This window comes from Mastigoproctus giganteus, chromosome 1 (assembly GCF_048544385.1).
Source record: "Mastigoproctus giganteus isolate SK-2022 chromosome 1, ASM4854438v1, whole genome shotgun sequence".
In the NCBI taxonomy this organism is placed as follows: Eukaryota; Metazoa; Arthropoda; class Arachnida; order Uropygi; family Thelyphonidae; genus Mastigoproctus; species Mastigoproctus giganteus.
The window spans coordinates 27,354,936-27,368,168 of record NC_143575.1 but is presented as its reverse complement, the minus strand read 5'-3'; the positions used below and the strand labels follow the sequence as shown (position 1 = coordinate 27,368,168).

The window sequence follows — 13,233 nt, the reverse complement described above, 5'->3', positions numbered from 1 at the left end:
TCTGTTCTAGGAAAATTAATGGAGGCACTGGTTAAAAAAGGACTGCAGGATCATCTAGACAAGACTTGAGTTATAGCTCGGACACAGCATGGTTTTGTTAAGGGGAAGTCTTGCCTGACCAATTTGATTGGATACTATGATGTAGTCGCAAAAGAGCTGGATGCAGGGAATAAATTTGATATTATATACTTGGATCCGTAGCCGAATGGGCAGGAGCGGGAGTGCAGTACCACACCCTCTTTGAGTAGACCGGGGTTCAAGCCCCTGACTGCTGAATACGGTCGATCTGCCAACCCACACTGGACCAGCATGGTAGATTATGGTACATTTCCCTCAACATGAATTGTTGAGGAGGCTTCCATACTGCAGTGTTTTGATAATGGCTGCACTTTACTTTTACTTTAATTGGATCTTAGAAAGGCTTTTGATACTGTTGCACATGGAAGACTGCTGCACAATTTGGAGCAGTGTGGCATTGGAGGCAAATTGCTGCTATGAATAAAGGGGTGGTTGAGGGGGAGAAGGCAGAGAGTGGTAATCAATGGACACTGCTCATCATGGACTAATGTTATTAGTGTTATCAGGGTTCAGTGTTAGGTCCATTTTTGTTTTCTGTATTTATAAATAATATTGATGATGGTATATCAAGCTTAATGTCGAAGTTTGCAGACGATACAAAGGTTGGCAGGGTTGTTAAGGACACTACTGACGCTATGCTGCTGCAACAGGATTTGGAAAGGTTGAGCAGATGGGCTGAGAGGTGGCAAATGAAGTTTAACATTGACAAATGTAAAGTACTACATATGGGAAACAGCAACTCCAGAGCAACGTATCAACTCTGTGGTAGTACACTGACAGTGGTAGAGAATGAAAAGGACCTGGGGGTAATTGTGCAGGCAGATATGAAGTTCTCTGAGCAGTGCAGATGGGCTGCAAGAGTAGCTCATGGAGTATTGTCAATGATATACAGGAATTTTTCCAGCAGGGATAAGGCAATGGTCAGGCCACACCTGGAGTACTGTATACAGGTCTGGAGGCCTCATTTCAAGAAGGATGTAGAGCTGCTGGAACGAGTACAGATAAGGGCAACAAGATTAGTGAATAGAAGAAAGGGTTGCGCTTACGAAGAAAGGCTTAAGTTTTGCAAATTACAGTGTCTGGAGACTAGGCACTGGCGAGGTTATCTGAAAGAGGTGTATAGAGCCTTGAATGATTTGAGCACTCAATTCTGATAGGATACTTCGTCTTGCTCAGAATAATCACCTGAGAGGGCATAAATTCAAATTGAGGAAAGACAGATGTAGGATAGATGTGCGGAAATTTGCCTTTAGCCAGCAGGTAGTTGGTTGGTGGAACAGACTTCCATCCCTTGTTGTGGAAGTTGATAGCCTAAATAAATTGAAGGCTCAGCTGGACAGGTATTTCGAACGAACAGAGGAATGAAGTGGAAGGTTTTTTTTTTTTTTTTTTGGCTGATGCTGCATAAGCTTGCTTTCTTGCATCATATTCCTCTAACAATGCTAATGAAGAGAAGTATCTGAAAATTTGTTTTTTATATGATTGAAGATTTCAGTGAAGGGGTACACATTTCACCATAATAACTTAAAAACATCACACATTCCAGCAATTGGTATTTTCTCAAATGCAATAAGATTGAGTTTACTACCAATTCATAATAGATTGCACTAACAGAAAAGCCCAATAAACCAAAATGTGCAAATTGTTTTTTGGTTGTGACCTCCAGAAACACGCTTTAGGAAAATGTCACAAAGGCATTCAAAATTGATTCTTATAAGGAACATATGATAATGATGAAAGTGTAGTGCAATTTCCATTATAAATATGAACTTTTAGAGATATAAATAGCTTAGTAATAAGCAAAATTTTTAACTTCCAAGGACATGGAATGAATTATATATTTAAAAAAAAACAATATGTTTTTATTGGGTTCACATTGCAATATTTTCAGAATACCTCCGTTTATCCCTACAGATGGAAAATACGTTTACATATTTTTTCAATGCACCGGCAAAAACTTGCGTAAAGTCGTATTTGCATAAGTCGAGTATTACATAAGTTGGGGAGTTCCTGTATTGAAGGCCTTAAATGAATTCAGTAAACTAAATTCAGATGGTATCTTAACTCTTGCTATATTGATGATGATATATAAGAGTTATAAATTTAAATCAAAAAAGATATTTATAGGATCGATGTGTAAGCTTCTCGGTAAATCTTCTTTGCGTTGTTTACCACTATTAATGTTAATGTGGGCAATATTTCTTTGGGGGGGGGACCTAAAATTTGCTGAAACTTGGAGGAAAAATTACTTTGGAAACAGGGAAAATGGTATACATTTTTTTCACTGAGGAAGCTGTAAACATTTTTTAAATAGTGCTAAGCTGTAGTGAAAGCAGTGGGAACTTTTAAGATAAAAACAGATATTGTATAATGTAATTTTGAAATTAAATTCATTCCTAAAATGTATAAAAATTCTGTACTCAATATGAAAATAACAAAATAATTAGTTTATTGATCTGTATAATACAGGAAATGAAAATTCCCACATCCAGCGCATTCAATAAATGGAATAAGTAGGGTTTTCGTCTCACAAAACCTGCAAATTAATTCATGATCATACGCTTGTACAAACTTAATACATTCAGCATAATATGGCCTACAATGATGATGAGCAGATTAGCATTTTAGCCATATATGCCAATTTGTAGCTGATGATGTTTCTGAACTCCCTTCCCCTTTAGGATTCTGTATTCAAGTATGTTGAGAAAGGAGTGGGTGACTTTGACCAGAATAAAGATTTAGCATTAATTTCTCACATTGCCTCATATTATGAGAAATTATTGTCAAGTATTAAGACTTTGAAAATTTTTATTTTTATTTTTATTTCTCAGAGCAAACTAAACTAAAATTACAATTAAGACTTTGTTTAATTGAAAAAGATTTTTATTTGTTCTGTGTGTTGACTCGTGTAAGAAATGCATGTTAATGTAGCTCATTTATATAGTTAATTCAGATACAGATATAAGCCATAAATTTATCACTACCATTTTTATTTGCTGCTTAGTATCACATCATGTTCATTAGATAAATATTTCAACAGGATTTAAAATATTTCTATAAACTTTTCATAATATCTTCATAATCTTTAGGGTGGTGCTGGCCTGGGATTCAGCATTGCTGGTGGTATAGACAATCCACATGTTGGGGAAGATCCTAGTATATATATTACAAAATTAATACCTGGAGGAGCAGCAGCTGCTGATGGACGACTACAGTGGGTACTTCCTTTAGTATTCTATTCTTGGTTTAAAAAATATATTTCAAGTAAGTGTGTCTTAACACAAAAAAAAAAAAAAAAAAAAAAAATCAATTTCAATTTCACAACTAATGTAAGTTAAAAATTGAGATTCTTTAGTAATGGTGAACTGAGTCTAAATTTATAATTTTTGAATGAAGATAAAAATGCTCCTTATCTCATTAATTCTGAACATTTGCCTTCATTTTTTTTTTTTTTTTTTTTTTTTTTTTTAGCAGATAAATTTACTTGCATTATTTTGTTCTCAAATCAAGGTTGGGTGCATTTTAAAAAAAAAAACAATCTCTATTTTTTTGCATGAAAACTTCTGTCTCATTCTACTTAAGTTACTATTCTTAAAAGAAGCACTTCTCACTAAATATGCTTATGTGACTGTTACAGATCTGTGGAAAAATCCCCACCTTCCAGCAAGTACTGGTTCTATGCTGCATGAGAAATTAAAATTACTGCTAAAATTTTCTGCTACAGTACAGAACTGTACATTTTTTGTTGCTGGGGCTCCAGGTGCCAAGCAATATTTGTGCTTTTCATAGAGTGCTCTTCAAAGGCGATTAAAGTTATTTTTAAGTTTTTAAGTTCTTCCATTTCTCTAAAGTCTTATTTTTAAAACCTCACCATTTGTTCTCCAGTACTGGTCCCGACCATAGAGGGGTATGTTATAAATGATCCTATGGACAGTGACCACTTTGCGATCGTATGCAATTTTTTAATCACACAGACTCCTTCAACCAAACTCTGCAGTAAATGGAAATTTGTCCGAGCCAACTGGGCAAAAAATCAGTCTCTCTTGATGAGGAAAAAATCAACCTCTAGAATATTGATAATGTAACAGATTACAACACCTCACATCTCATAAAAGTGGCCAAGGACACAATACCATTATCAAATCCCCCACGTCGAAAGCATTATAATTACTGGTAGAATGCACAAAAGCAAAGAAAGCAAAAATTAAAGCCTGAATTTATTTCAACAATGTCCAACCACAGCCAACATCATTAATTATAAGAAGTTAAGGGCAAAAGCACATTTCATACAAAGGCAAGCCAAGAAAGAATCCTGGACCCATTTTGCATTGAGCTTTAACAGAAACACTGATCCCAAAATAATATGGAAAAAATTAGACAGTTATCTGGTAAGTTTCCTACCATACCTTCTCGAATCCTCTCCTGGAACCAGAAGGATTTATCCAGTCCCTTAGATATTGCCAGTGCTTTGGGCAGTACTTTTGCTGAAATCTCAGCAGCATCAGCCTATACTACACCAGTCCAACGAATTAAAAACACTAGAGAAAAATATGCTATTAACTTTCAAACTGCCCGCCTTCTTCCATATAACAAACTTTTGCAATATTTTGAACTTTTTCATGCCATTAGAATAGACCACAATGGTGCTTTCGGGCCAGATGGGATTTATTTTGTAATGCTAAAGCATCTTGATGACAAAGCTTTGTGCCTGCTCCTGGTTTTTACAATTATATATTTTTAGAAAATGTTTTCCCAGCTTCTTGGCATCACTCTACTGTTTTGGCATTCCTAAAGCCTGGGAAAGATCCAACTAACCCCATAGCTATCGACCAATATCTCTCTCAAGCTGCCTGAGCAAAATCCTAGAAAAAATTGTCCATGGAAAACTCGTCTGGTTCGTTGAATCAGAACATCTAATGAGCCCTAGTCAATATGGCTTTCGTCAAAATAGGTCATGCTTGGACCTTATGGTCAAGGCTGAATTCACCATTCGAAATGCCTTTGTTAAACGTGAACATCTTGTAATGCTTTCAATAGATATAGAGAAGACTTTTGACACCACCTTGTGGCATGGCATACTTAGTAATCTTTACTCTCTTGGTCTGCGAGGCAACCTTCCTATATTTGTTCAGAACTTCCTACATACTAGATTGTTTCAAGTTCAATACCAACATGCCCTCTCCACAACGTTCATGCAGGAAGAAGGTGTTCCACAGGGATCAGTACTGAGTATCACTCTTTTTGCTCTTAGAATAGATTCCATCACCAAACAACTTCCAAATGCAATTGAGACATCTTTATGCAGATGACTGTTCCATCTCCTGCTATTCCCAAAACATGAGTCTATTGAGCGGCAGCTTCAGATATAACTTAATAAAATACGACAGTGGGCCAGCCTCAGTGGCTATCGACTCTCGCAGCAGAAAACAGTTGCTATCCAGTTTTGTAGGCAACGCAAACTTCATCCAGATCCAGAACTTCAAATTCCTAATGTCTCCATCCCAGTCACTAATAACATCAGATTTCTAGGATTAATCCTTGACAACAAGTTAAATTTTTTAGACCATATTAAAAATATATGTACTTCCTGTCTAAAAAAGTTAAACATACTCAGAGCTTTATCCTCCCAAACATGGGGCACAGATCATACCTCTCTGTTTCTGCTATACCGAGCATTAATCAGATCTCGTCTTGATTATGGAACTCCCATCTATGATTCAGCCAGATTGAGTGCATTGCATTGCCTTGATCCAATTCAACACAGTGCTTTGAGGCTTGCACTTGGTGCTTTCAGGACATCACCAGTACATAGTCTCTATATTGATGCCCACGAGCCCCCACTAACTTTATGTAGGAAAACACTGTTATTGAAGTATGCTGTCAAGATACAAAGTTGTGCCACGCATCCCATTCAGTCATACCTGTTCAATCCACCATTAGAAAACCTCTTCAGAAATGAACCTAGCAGAGTAAAACCAGCTGGTCTTCACCTTCTTGAACTGTTGCAAGTTTGGAATGTTTCCATCCATTCCGTACAACAGATAACAACTTATACTCGACCACCATGGGTTCCACCTCCTATACCAACCTGTGACACTTACCTCTGTCAGTGGGGAAAGAACATTTAACAAATATCAAACAACTTTATGCAGTTCACACTCAAAGATATATTGATTTTTCTCCAATTTATATACGGATGGCTCTAAATCTAATTCAAACGTTGGAGCAGCCACTGTTTCCAAATACTGTTATTTCAGCATCCCTTCCATCTGAATTCCGTATCTTCTCAGCTGAATTATGTGCAATTAAACTAGCTTTACAAAATCGCTGTTCTGACTGTGCTTTAAAATCTGTTATTTACACTGATTCCCTCAACTCAATCATGGCTTTATGTAATTCCTCAGATAAAGTTCACCCTGTTCTGGACGAAATAAGAAGCATGTTACTACAAATTGAAGGATGCCATAAACTGGTCATCTTCTGTTGGATTTCAGCACATTCTGCCATTTTGGACAATGAACTGGCTGATAAAGCTGCAAAAAATCCAGCTACCTTTGACTTAACTAATATCCCTGTTCCGCCATCAGACTATGCATTAACCATTCAGGCTGCATGCCTGTCAGAATGGGCAGCAATATGGCACTCTGAGACTAATAATAAACTCTTTCAATTTAAATATGATCCAAAAATTTGGCACTCCATTGTCTGCATATCAAGATGAGAAGAAGTAGTCCTTTCAAGGGCAAGAATAAGTCATACTTATCTGACCCACCTTTATTTATTCACAGGAGATGATCTGCCAGAGCGTCCACTTTGTAATATACATCTGACTATTAAACACATTCTCATTGACTGCCCCTACTATAAACAAGACAGAACTTCAACCCTGCTATCACTGGTTAATCTTAATAAACCAATAACTTTAGAGAATCTCATTGGAGACAGTGCAAATATTTCCGAACTTTTCAACTTCCTAAAGCAAACTATCAAGCATCATTGAAGGTGACAGTGAAAAGCTGATAAGTATTAATAGTTATTGGTTGTTAAACTGAAATTATATTATCCTTATGAAAAATTAAGTTTCTTATTTTTTTAACTATGTTATTATTATGTTTCACTAATTTTGTATGAAAAAAAATGCTAAATATAGTTTCATGATTTAGTCTTCCTCCAGCTGTATATTATTTTCAAAGTTTATGCTATGTAACAGTTTTTAAAATTGACAAAAGTGTACCACATAACTGTTTTAGATATTAAAAAAAAAATAACAGTCTTTAAAAAAATGTTTGCTATTACTGATATTATGTATTTTTTGCCCATATGTAGTATATCTTTAAAAATTTTATGATAATAATATTTAGAAAAACTGCAGCAATAGAAAAAGATATTTAATAGTTTAGTTCAAATTAAAAGTATTTTTATCTGTAATAGTAATCAAAAATACTATCATATCATATATTAAAATCATATTTTAATTCTTGTTTTCTTTTTTCCAAAGAGTGAATGATATAATTTGTAAAGTAAATGAGATTGAGCTTGAAGATGTTCCTCATAGTGTAGCTGTAGATGCTCTAAAAAGAGCTGGAAGCACAGTCCATCTGGTAAGGCAAATATTTGCAATTTTCTACAACTTCAGTTAATATTTATTATTCCTTCCACGTTAAATTATAATTTTGTTCTTAAAAGGGATTATACTGAGCAAAGAGAAAGTGCTGTTTTGCAAAATGATTTGCAAATAGCTTGCTAAAGACATTTTTCCGTATTATAGACATAATACTGTCCATAAGCAATTAAATTTTATATCTCAGATTTGAAAACTTACATTTTTACACCTTTTGGCATTTCTCATCTAGCAAATTAAATGATCGCTAAGTTGTTAGATATTTTGGTGATGGATGCCTAACTTCTTGTTTGATGAAGTACCAATGAGCACTGAAAAAAACACTGTAGAAAGGGAGGAAAGAGTGGCACTGCATTGTGAATAAGTAGAATATACTTCTCTGGAAGAGAAGTACTATTTATTAATATTTTCTGACGTACATGTATGTTTTTTGTGTATGCAGACCTCGAGGAGTATGTACACACACATATATACATATATGTCTAAAGTAAGTGCTTCCATCTCTTATCTGTAAGAGTTGTTCAATAAAGAGTGATCATAACTTTTCACGAACAACCTTACTGTTTGCTATTTCTAACTGAACTGAAAAATTTAAGATCAAACCAAGCTGCATCACATAGCAACTGGGCAGTTGACTCGCACACAAATTCACTCATGTGCACAGTGCCACCCTGACAGTTGGTCAGGTTTATGCATGATCAGTTTCACCTATGTAACAATAGACATGACACATGAGGAACTGTATGCTTCTCTAAAATATTGTTTCTGTCCCAAGAAAACATCAGCTTGAAGCATATGAAATGTTAAAAGAGGCTTATAGTGAGTCTATGCTTCCATATAGCACAGCTCGCAGGTGGTTTAGAATGTTTAAAGATGCATGTGATTCAATCACAAAAATTGGTGGTCCTGCAGCTCCACTGCTATCACCACAGAAACCATAAACACTGCTTCTGTAATCAAGAGAGAAGATCATCATATGTAACTGGCCAAGATAGTAAGGCAACTGGCCGGAGATGCTGAGAATATCAGTAGGAAGCATGCACAGTATTTTCCATGACCATTTGCATGACACACATTTGTTGCACTCTGGGTTCCAAGACTACTCACACCTGAGCAACAGCAAGTTTGTGTGGAGGATTGTCAGGAGCTACAACAGATTGTTACTGAAGATGGTGAGATTCTGCACAAGGTGATAACCAGATAAGATGTGGCTTCATCATTTTCGACCCAGAGAATAAAAAACAAAGCTCTGTTTAGAAGTCTATGTTTGGCAACACTGAAGAAAGCAAAAGTTGTCACTTCTGCAGGAAATGTTATGGGCATCTTTTTTTTTACATTCAAGGAATGTTTTACCAGCATTTTGTGCCACATTGTACACCTGTTAGTTATGGGACCTTACTACTACTGAACTGTACTGCACACTTTGTGGGATCACATTTGTTCTAAACTGCCACAACTGCCCGCAGGTGGGTAGATGCTGTTTCATGACAATGCAAGACCTTACATTTCTCATACTGTCATCAAGTACTTAGTCAGCATTAATGTTAAATGTGTTCCTCATCTGCCCTACGGTCCTGACCTTTCAACCTGTGATTTTATTTTTTATTTCTAAAGTTAAAGAAGGTGATGCAAGGAAAGCGTTTCCAGTTGTCAGAAGTTGTAAAGGCATCAGAGGCAATTCTTAAATGCTTCTCAAAAAATGGTTGCCAATGTTTTTGAAGAATGGCAGAAACATTGGAGTAAGTGCATTTCACCAAATGGGGACTACTTTCAAAAGGACCATCAAAATATGAATGATTAATAAAGGTATGGTGCAAAAAAAAATATATCATTCTTTGTTGAACAGCCATTGTTTTCTGATTTTGGCTTATAAAAGCAAATTCTCTGAAATTCAGATCCAGATATTGATGAAATTGGATCAGTTGATATATAAATAGATGTAAAAGATGTACTTTTTTTTTTATGTAATGTGAATATCACATCAAAAAAAGTAGTAACAATGAGTTTTTATGATTTTTAAAAATATATATTTTTACAATTTTTTAATATATATTTTTTAAATTCAGATTTGATTTTTGAAATACTTTCACTCTGATGCTGGGCAACCATGTCATAATAAGAATGAAATAATTTTTAAAAACATTTATATACAAAGTTTTTTTCATTTTTATGAATTTTCAAAATTTCACGAAAAAAACTCACTCCACAGAACTGGCCACTAACAAAACTCACCCCTTAGGGCCCAGACATGTTCTAGGAACTTACTCCAGAATGGTTAATAATGTAGCATTTAAGCAACTTATGGTGGAAGCCTCACAGTTTGAGAGATTACATCTTTTCACTCAATTTCATTTGGTGAAGAAATATAAGATCATGGTGTAAAAAAAAGTCAGAAGGGAGAAAATGTTCTTGTGTCTGCAGTTCTGCCCAGACATAAGAGAAGAGAATGTATGAAAATCTTGAGAATTAATTCTGAACTTCAGGGACTCTGGAAGCATTATAGGGGAAATTTTTCTAAGCATGGCCTGTCCTAATTAATAGAAGAAAAATGTTTTGTAAAGGTAGAATTTGAGCTAAGGATCTGAAAGGTTTGTTTGCTAATGTCATTTAGGAAGCCTAATAGGTTAGGGGAGTCATAGGAATGACACAGGATAGTAACATGGGCCAGAATCACACTTGCATCCTCTCTGTGAGCATTTGTGTCCAGCCTATAATTACCTTATGCCCAGAATGAAACTTTAAAACAAGTGCAAAAACCACCAGCCATATTAGTTTCGTCACCACGTGGAATAGAATAGATTTTAGTTGTATGTTCTGACTTGATAATGGAACCAAAAGAGGTTCCGAAACATCGTCAGATTTAGGACAAGATTACCTGGCTGTTTGGAACTTATTTAGTAGTAACTGTACTACTCTTAAGAACCAATAAACTATAATTTTGTCAGTTTATACATGGAATTAAATGTTTTTATTTTTAAGCTAACTTTGACATTATTTACCTTGACTTCATTAAAGCTTTTGATATGGTACCCACAAAAAGCTGTTATACAAAGCTGAAGAAGTTGAGATTACTAGTTAGTTCCTTCATTGGATCAGGGGCTGGCTAAAAATTAGTAAACAGAGAATTGTCGTAAATCGACATTCCTCAGGTGGAATGGTATAGGGGATGGAGTTCCTCACATTTCAGTATTGGGGCTACTCCTCTTTCTAATCTTCCTTAATGACATTGATACAGGAGTGCAGGGGAATTTGTCAAAGTTTGCTGATGTAAAGATAGGAAGAGTGGTTAATGAACCAGGTCATTTTTATTCAAAACGACTTAGATCGGTTACACAAATGGTAAAAAAAAAAAATGATAATTAAACTTTAAAGCTTCTAAATGCAAGGTTTCACACCTATGGAACAGAAATCTGGGAGTTGCTTACAAGCTGACAGGAAGGGAGGTAAAAATGTTTTGGATGAAACATTTAAGAGTTATGATTTAGTCAGACATGACATTTTCCATGTAGTGTAAACAGGCAGCTAGGAAGGCTCCTAGTGACCTGTCTGTGATATATAGGACCTTTGCAAGTAGGAAAAAGGATGCCATTGTTTCTCATCCTGATATCTCAGGATACACCTGATTGAAGTATATAAGACCCTGAAGAAGATCAGTAAAATGAATGAGGAGGTGTATTTTCATTGGTAGGACAAACAAGAACTAGGAGTCACAAATATAAAATCTTAGGGAGTAGCAGAAAGCTGGATCTCATGAAATTTGCCTTCGTTGAATAAATTTCCTTGCCACAATAGCCAAGGCAGAAAGTTTAGTAAAGTTCAAAGTGGAATTCGGTAGTCAGTTTTTGGTGATTGATATTTTTTCCCCTTTTTCTTTCTCTTTGATTTTTGACAGATGCAAAAAAAAGTCTGCTTCCTTACATCATTTAGCCATTATAATACTAATAATAATTTACTCGTTATATATAAAAAATGGAGGGAAGTAATTTTTTTTTTTTATCATTAATTATTCAGATTATATTAGAGCGTTCTCATTTGTGATTATCTTGCACCTTTTAGAACTAAAATGTCAAGTAATTTGAGTTTTGGAATTATATGGTTCATTTAAAAATCTTTCATGCTATGCTTTCTTAATAAATGGAATAGAGCATTATGATAAGATGTCCAACAGAAGCATAAAATGACATAATAATAAAATAATTAAATATAATAACATAATAAAATAACGTAAAATAACATATTTTACTAGGAAATTAAACGACGAAGATTTTCTACTCACCCTGCTATTGTCAAAATAGAATTAATCAAAGGAAATAGGAGCTTAGGGTTCAGTATAGCTGGAGGAATAGGAAACCAACATGTGCCTGGTGACAACGGTATATATATCACCAAAATTATGGAAGGTGGGGCAGCTCATTTGGATGGAAGGTTACAGGTTGGAGACAAACTTTTATCAGTAAGTTGAGCACATATTTCTGCATCTAGATAATGTTTGATAGCCAGATGATTTATTTTGAAATGTGTACCTTTTTTGAGTGTGGCTAATAAACAATATTATGTAATGTGACATTTTCATTAACTGTATAAACTGCACAGTGACATTTCAGTACCATCTTAAGTATTCTATTGCTGTTGTGTTGAAAAGGTATACCTTAGCAAGTGGCTGTTTCATTACATTCTTCAGTGTTTGTTTTAAATTTGATTTCTTTACTACTCAACAATCAACATATTCACTTATGTACATTCTTAAATGTAAGTTAGTACTTTCGGTAAGTAGAGACCAATTTTTCTAGAAAATATATTTTGTCAGTCCTTAAAACACATACCCTTGCCTACCATGATCAGTACAAATGAACTGTGCATGCAAATGTCTATGTGGCAATTGGAGTTTGACAAATGCAATGTACTGCATATGGGTAGCAGTAATCCCAGATTAACAAACTAACTGTTTGGTACTACACTCAGTGTAGTGAAAAATAAAAAAGACCTGGGGGTAAATGTGCAGTGCAGACAGGCTACCAGGACAGCTCATGGGGATTTGTCAACGATATACAGAAACTTTGCTAGCAGCGATAAGGAGGTGATTATCCCTTTGTATATGGCAATATATGCCGCATTTTGAGAACTGCACACAGGTGTAGAGGAAGGGTGTACATTTGCTGGAATGGGTGCAGGGAAGAGCAACGAGATTGGCGAAGGGAACAAAAGGGTGCTTTTACCACCATACTTTTATCAACTGGAACCTGCAAGGTGATCCATTTGAGGTTTTTAAGGCCTTGAACGTTGATCACATTCTTTCTCTTGCTGAAAATACACACATGAGGGGGGCATAAATTCAAATTGAGGAAGGATAGTTTCAGGATACACATGCAGAAGTTGGCCTTCAGCCAATGGGTGGTTGATTGTTGGAACAAATTTCCATCTGTTGTGGAAGTGGGTAGTTTGAATAAATTCAAGGAAGAATTAAACAAATTCTTGGAAGGAATGGATAAGGGTGAGATGAGTAGTGTTTTTTTTTGGCTGATGCTTTATAAGCT

The 13,233-nt window shown here is 35.3% G+C and overlaps 1 protein-coding gene across 15 annotated transcripts in view; it reads left to right on the top strand.

Moving 5' to 3' along the window:
- Window positions 1–13,233, top strand: part of LOC150090662 (MAGUK scaffold protein DLG1-like) — an 800,778-nt gene that overhangs the window by 659,528 nt on the left and 128,017 nt on the right. For all 15 annotated transcript variants that reach the window (XR_016546888.1, XM_090372078.1, XM_090372070.1 and 12 more), the window contains 3 exons: window positions 3,168–3,292; window positions 7,577–7,679; window positions 11,946–12,152. Coding sequence is in view for 14 of the 15 variants with exons in the window: in XM_090372078.1 (XP_090228204.1) it covers window positions 3,168–3,292; window positions 7,577–7,679; window positions 11,946–12,152 (435 nt within the window). In the remaining variant the exon portion in view is untranslated. The remainder of the gene's footprint in view (window positions 1–3,167; window positions 3,293–7,576; window positions 7,680–11,945; window positions 12,153–13,233) is intronic.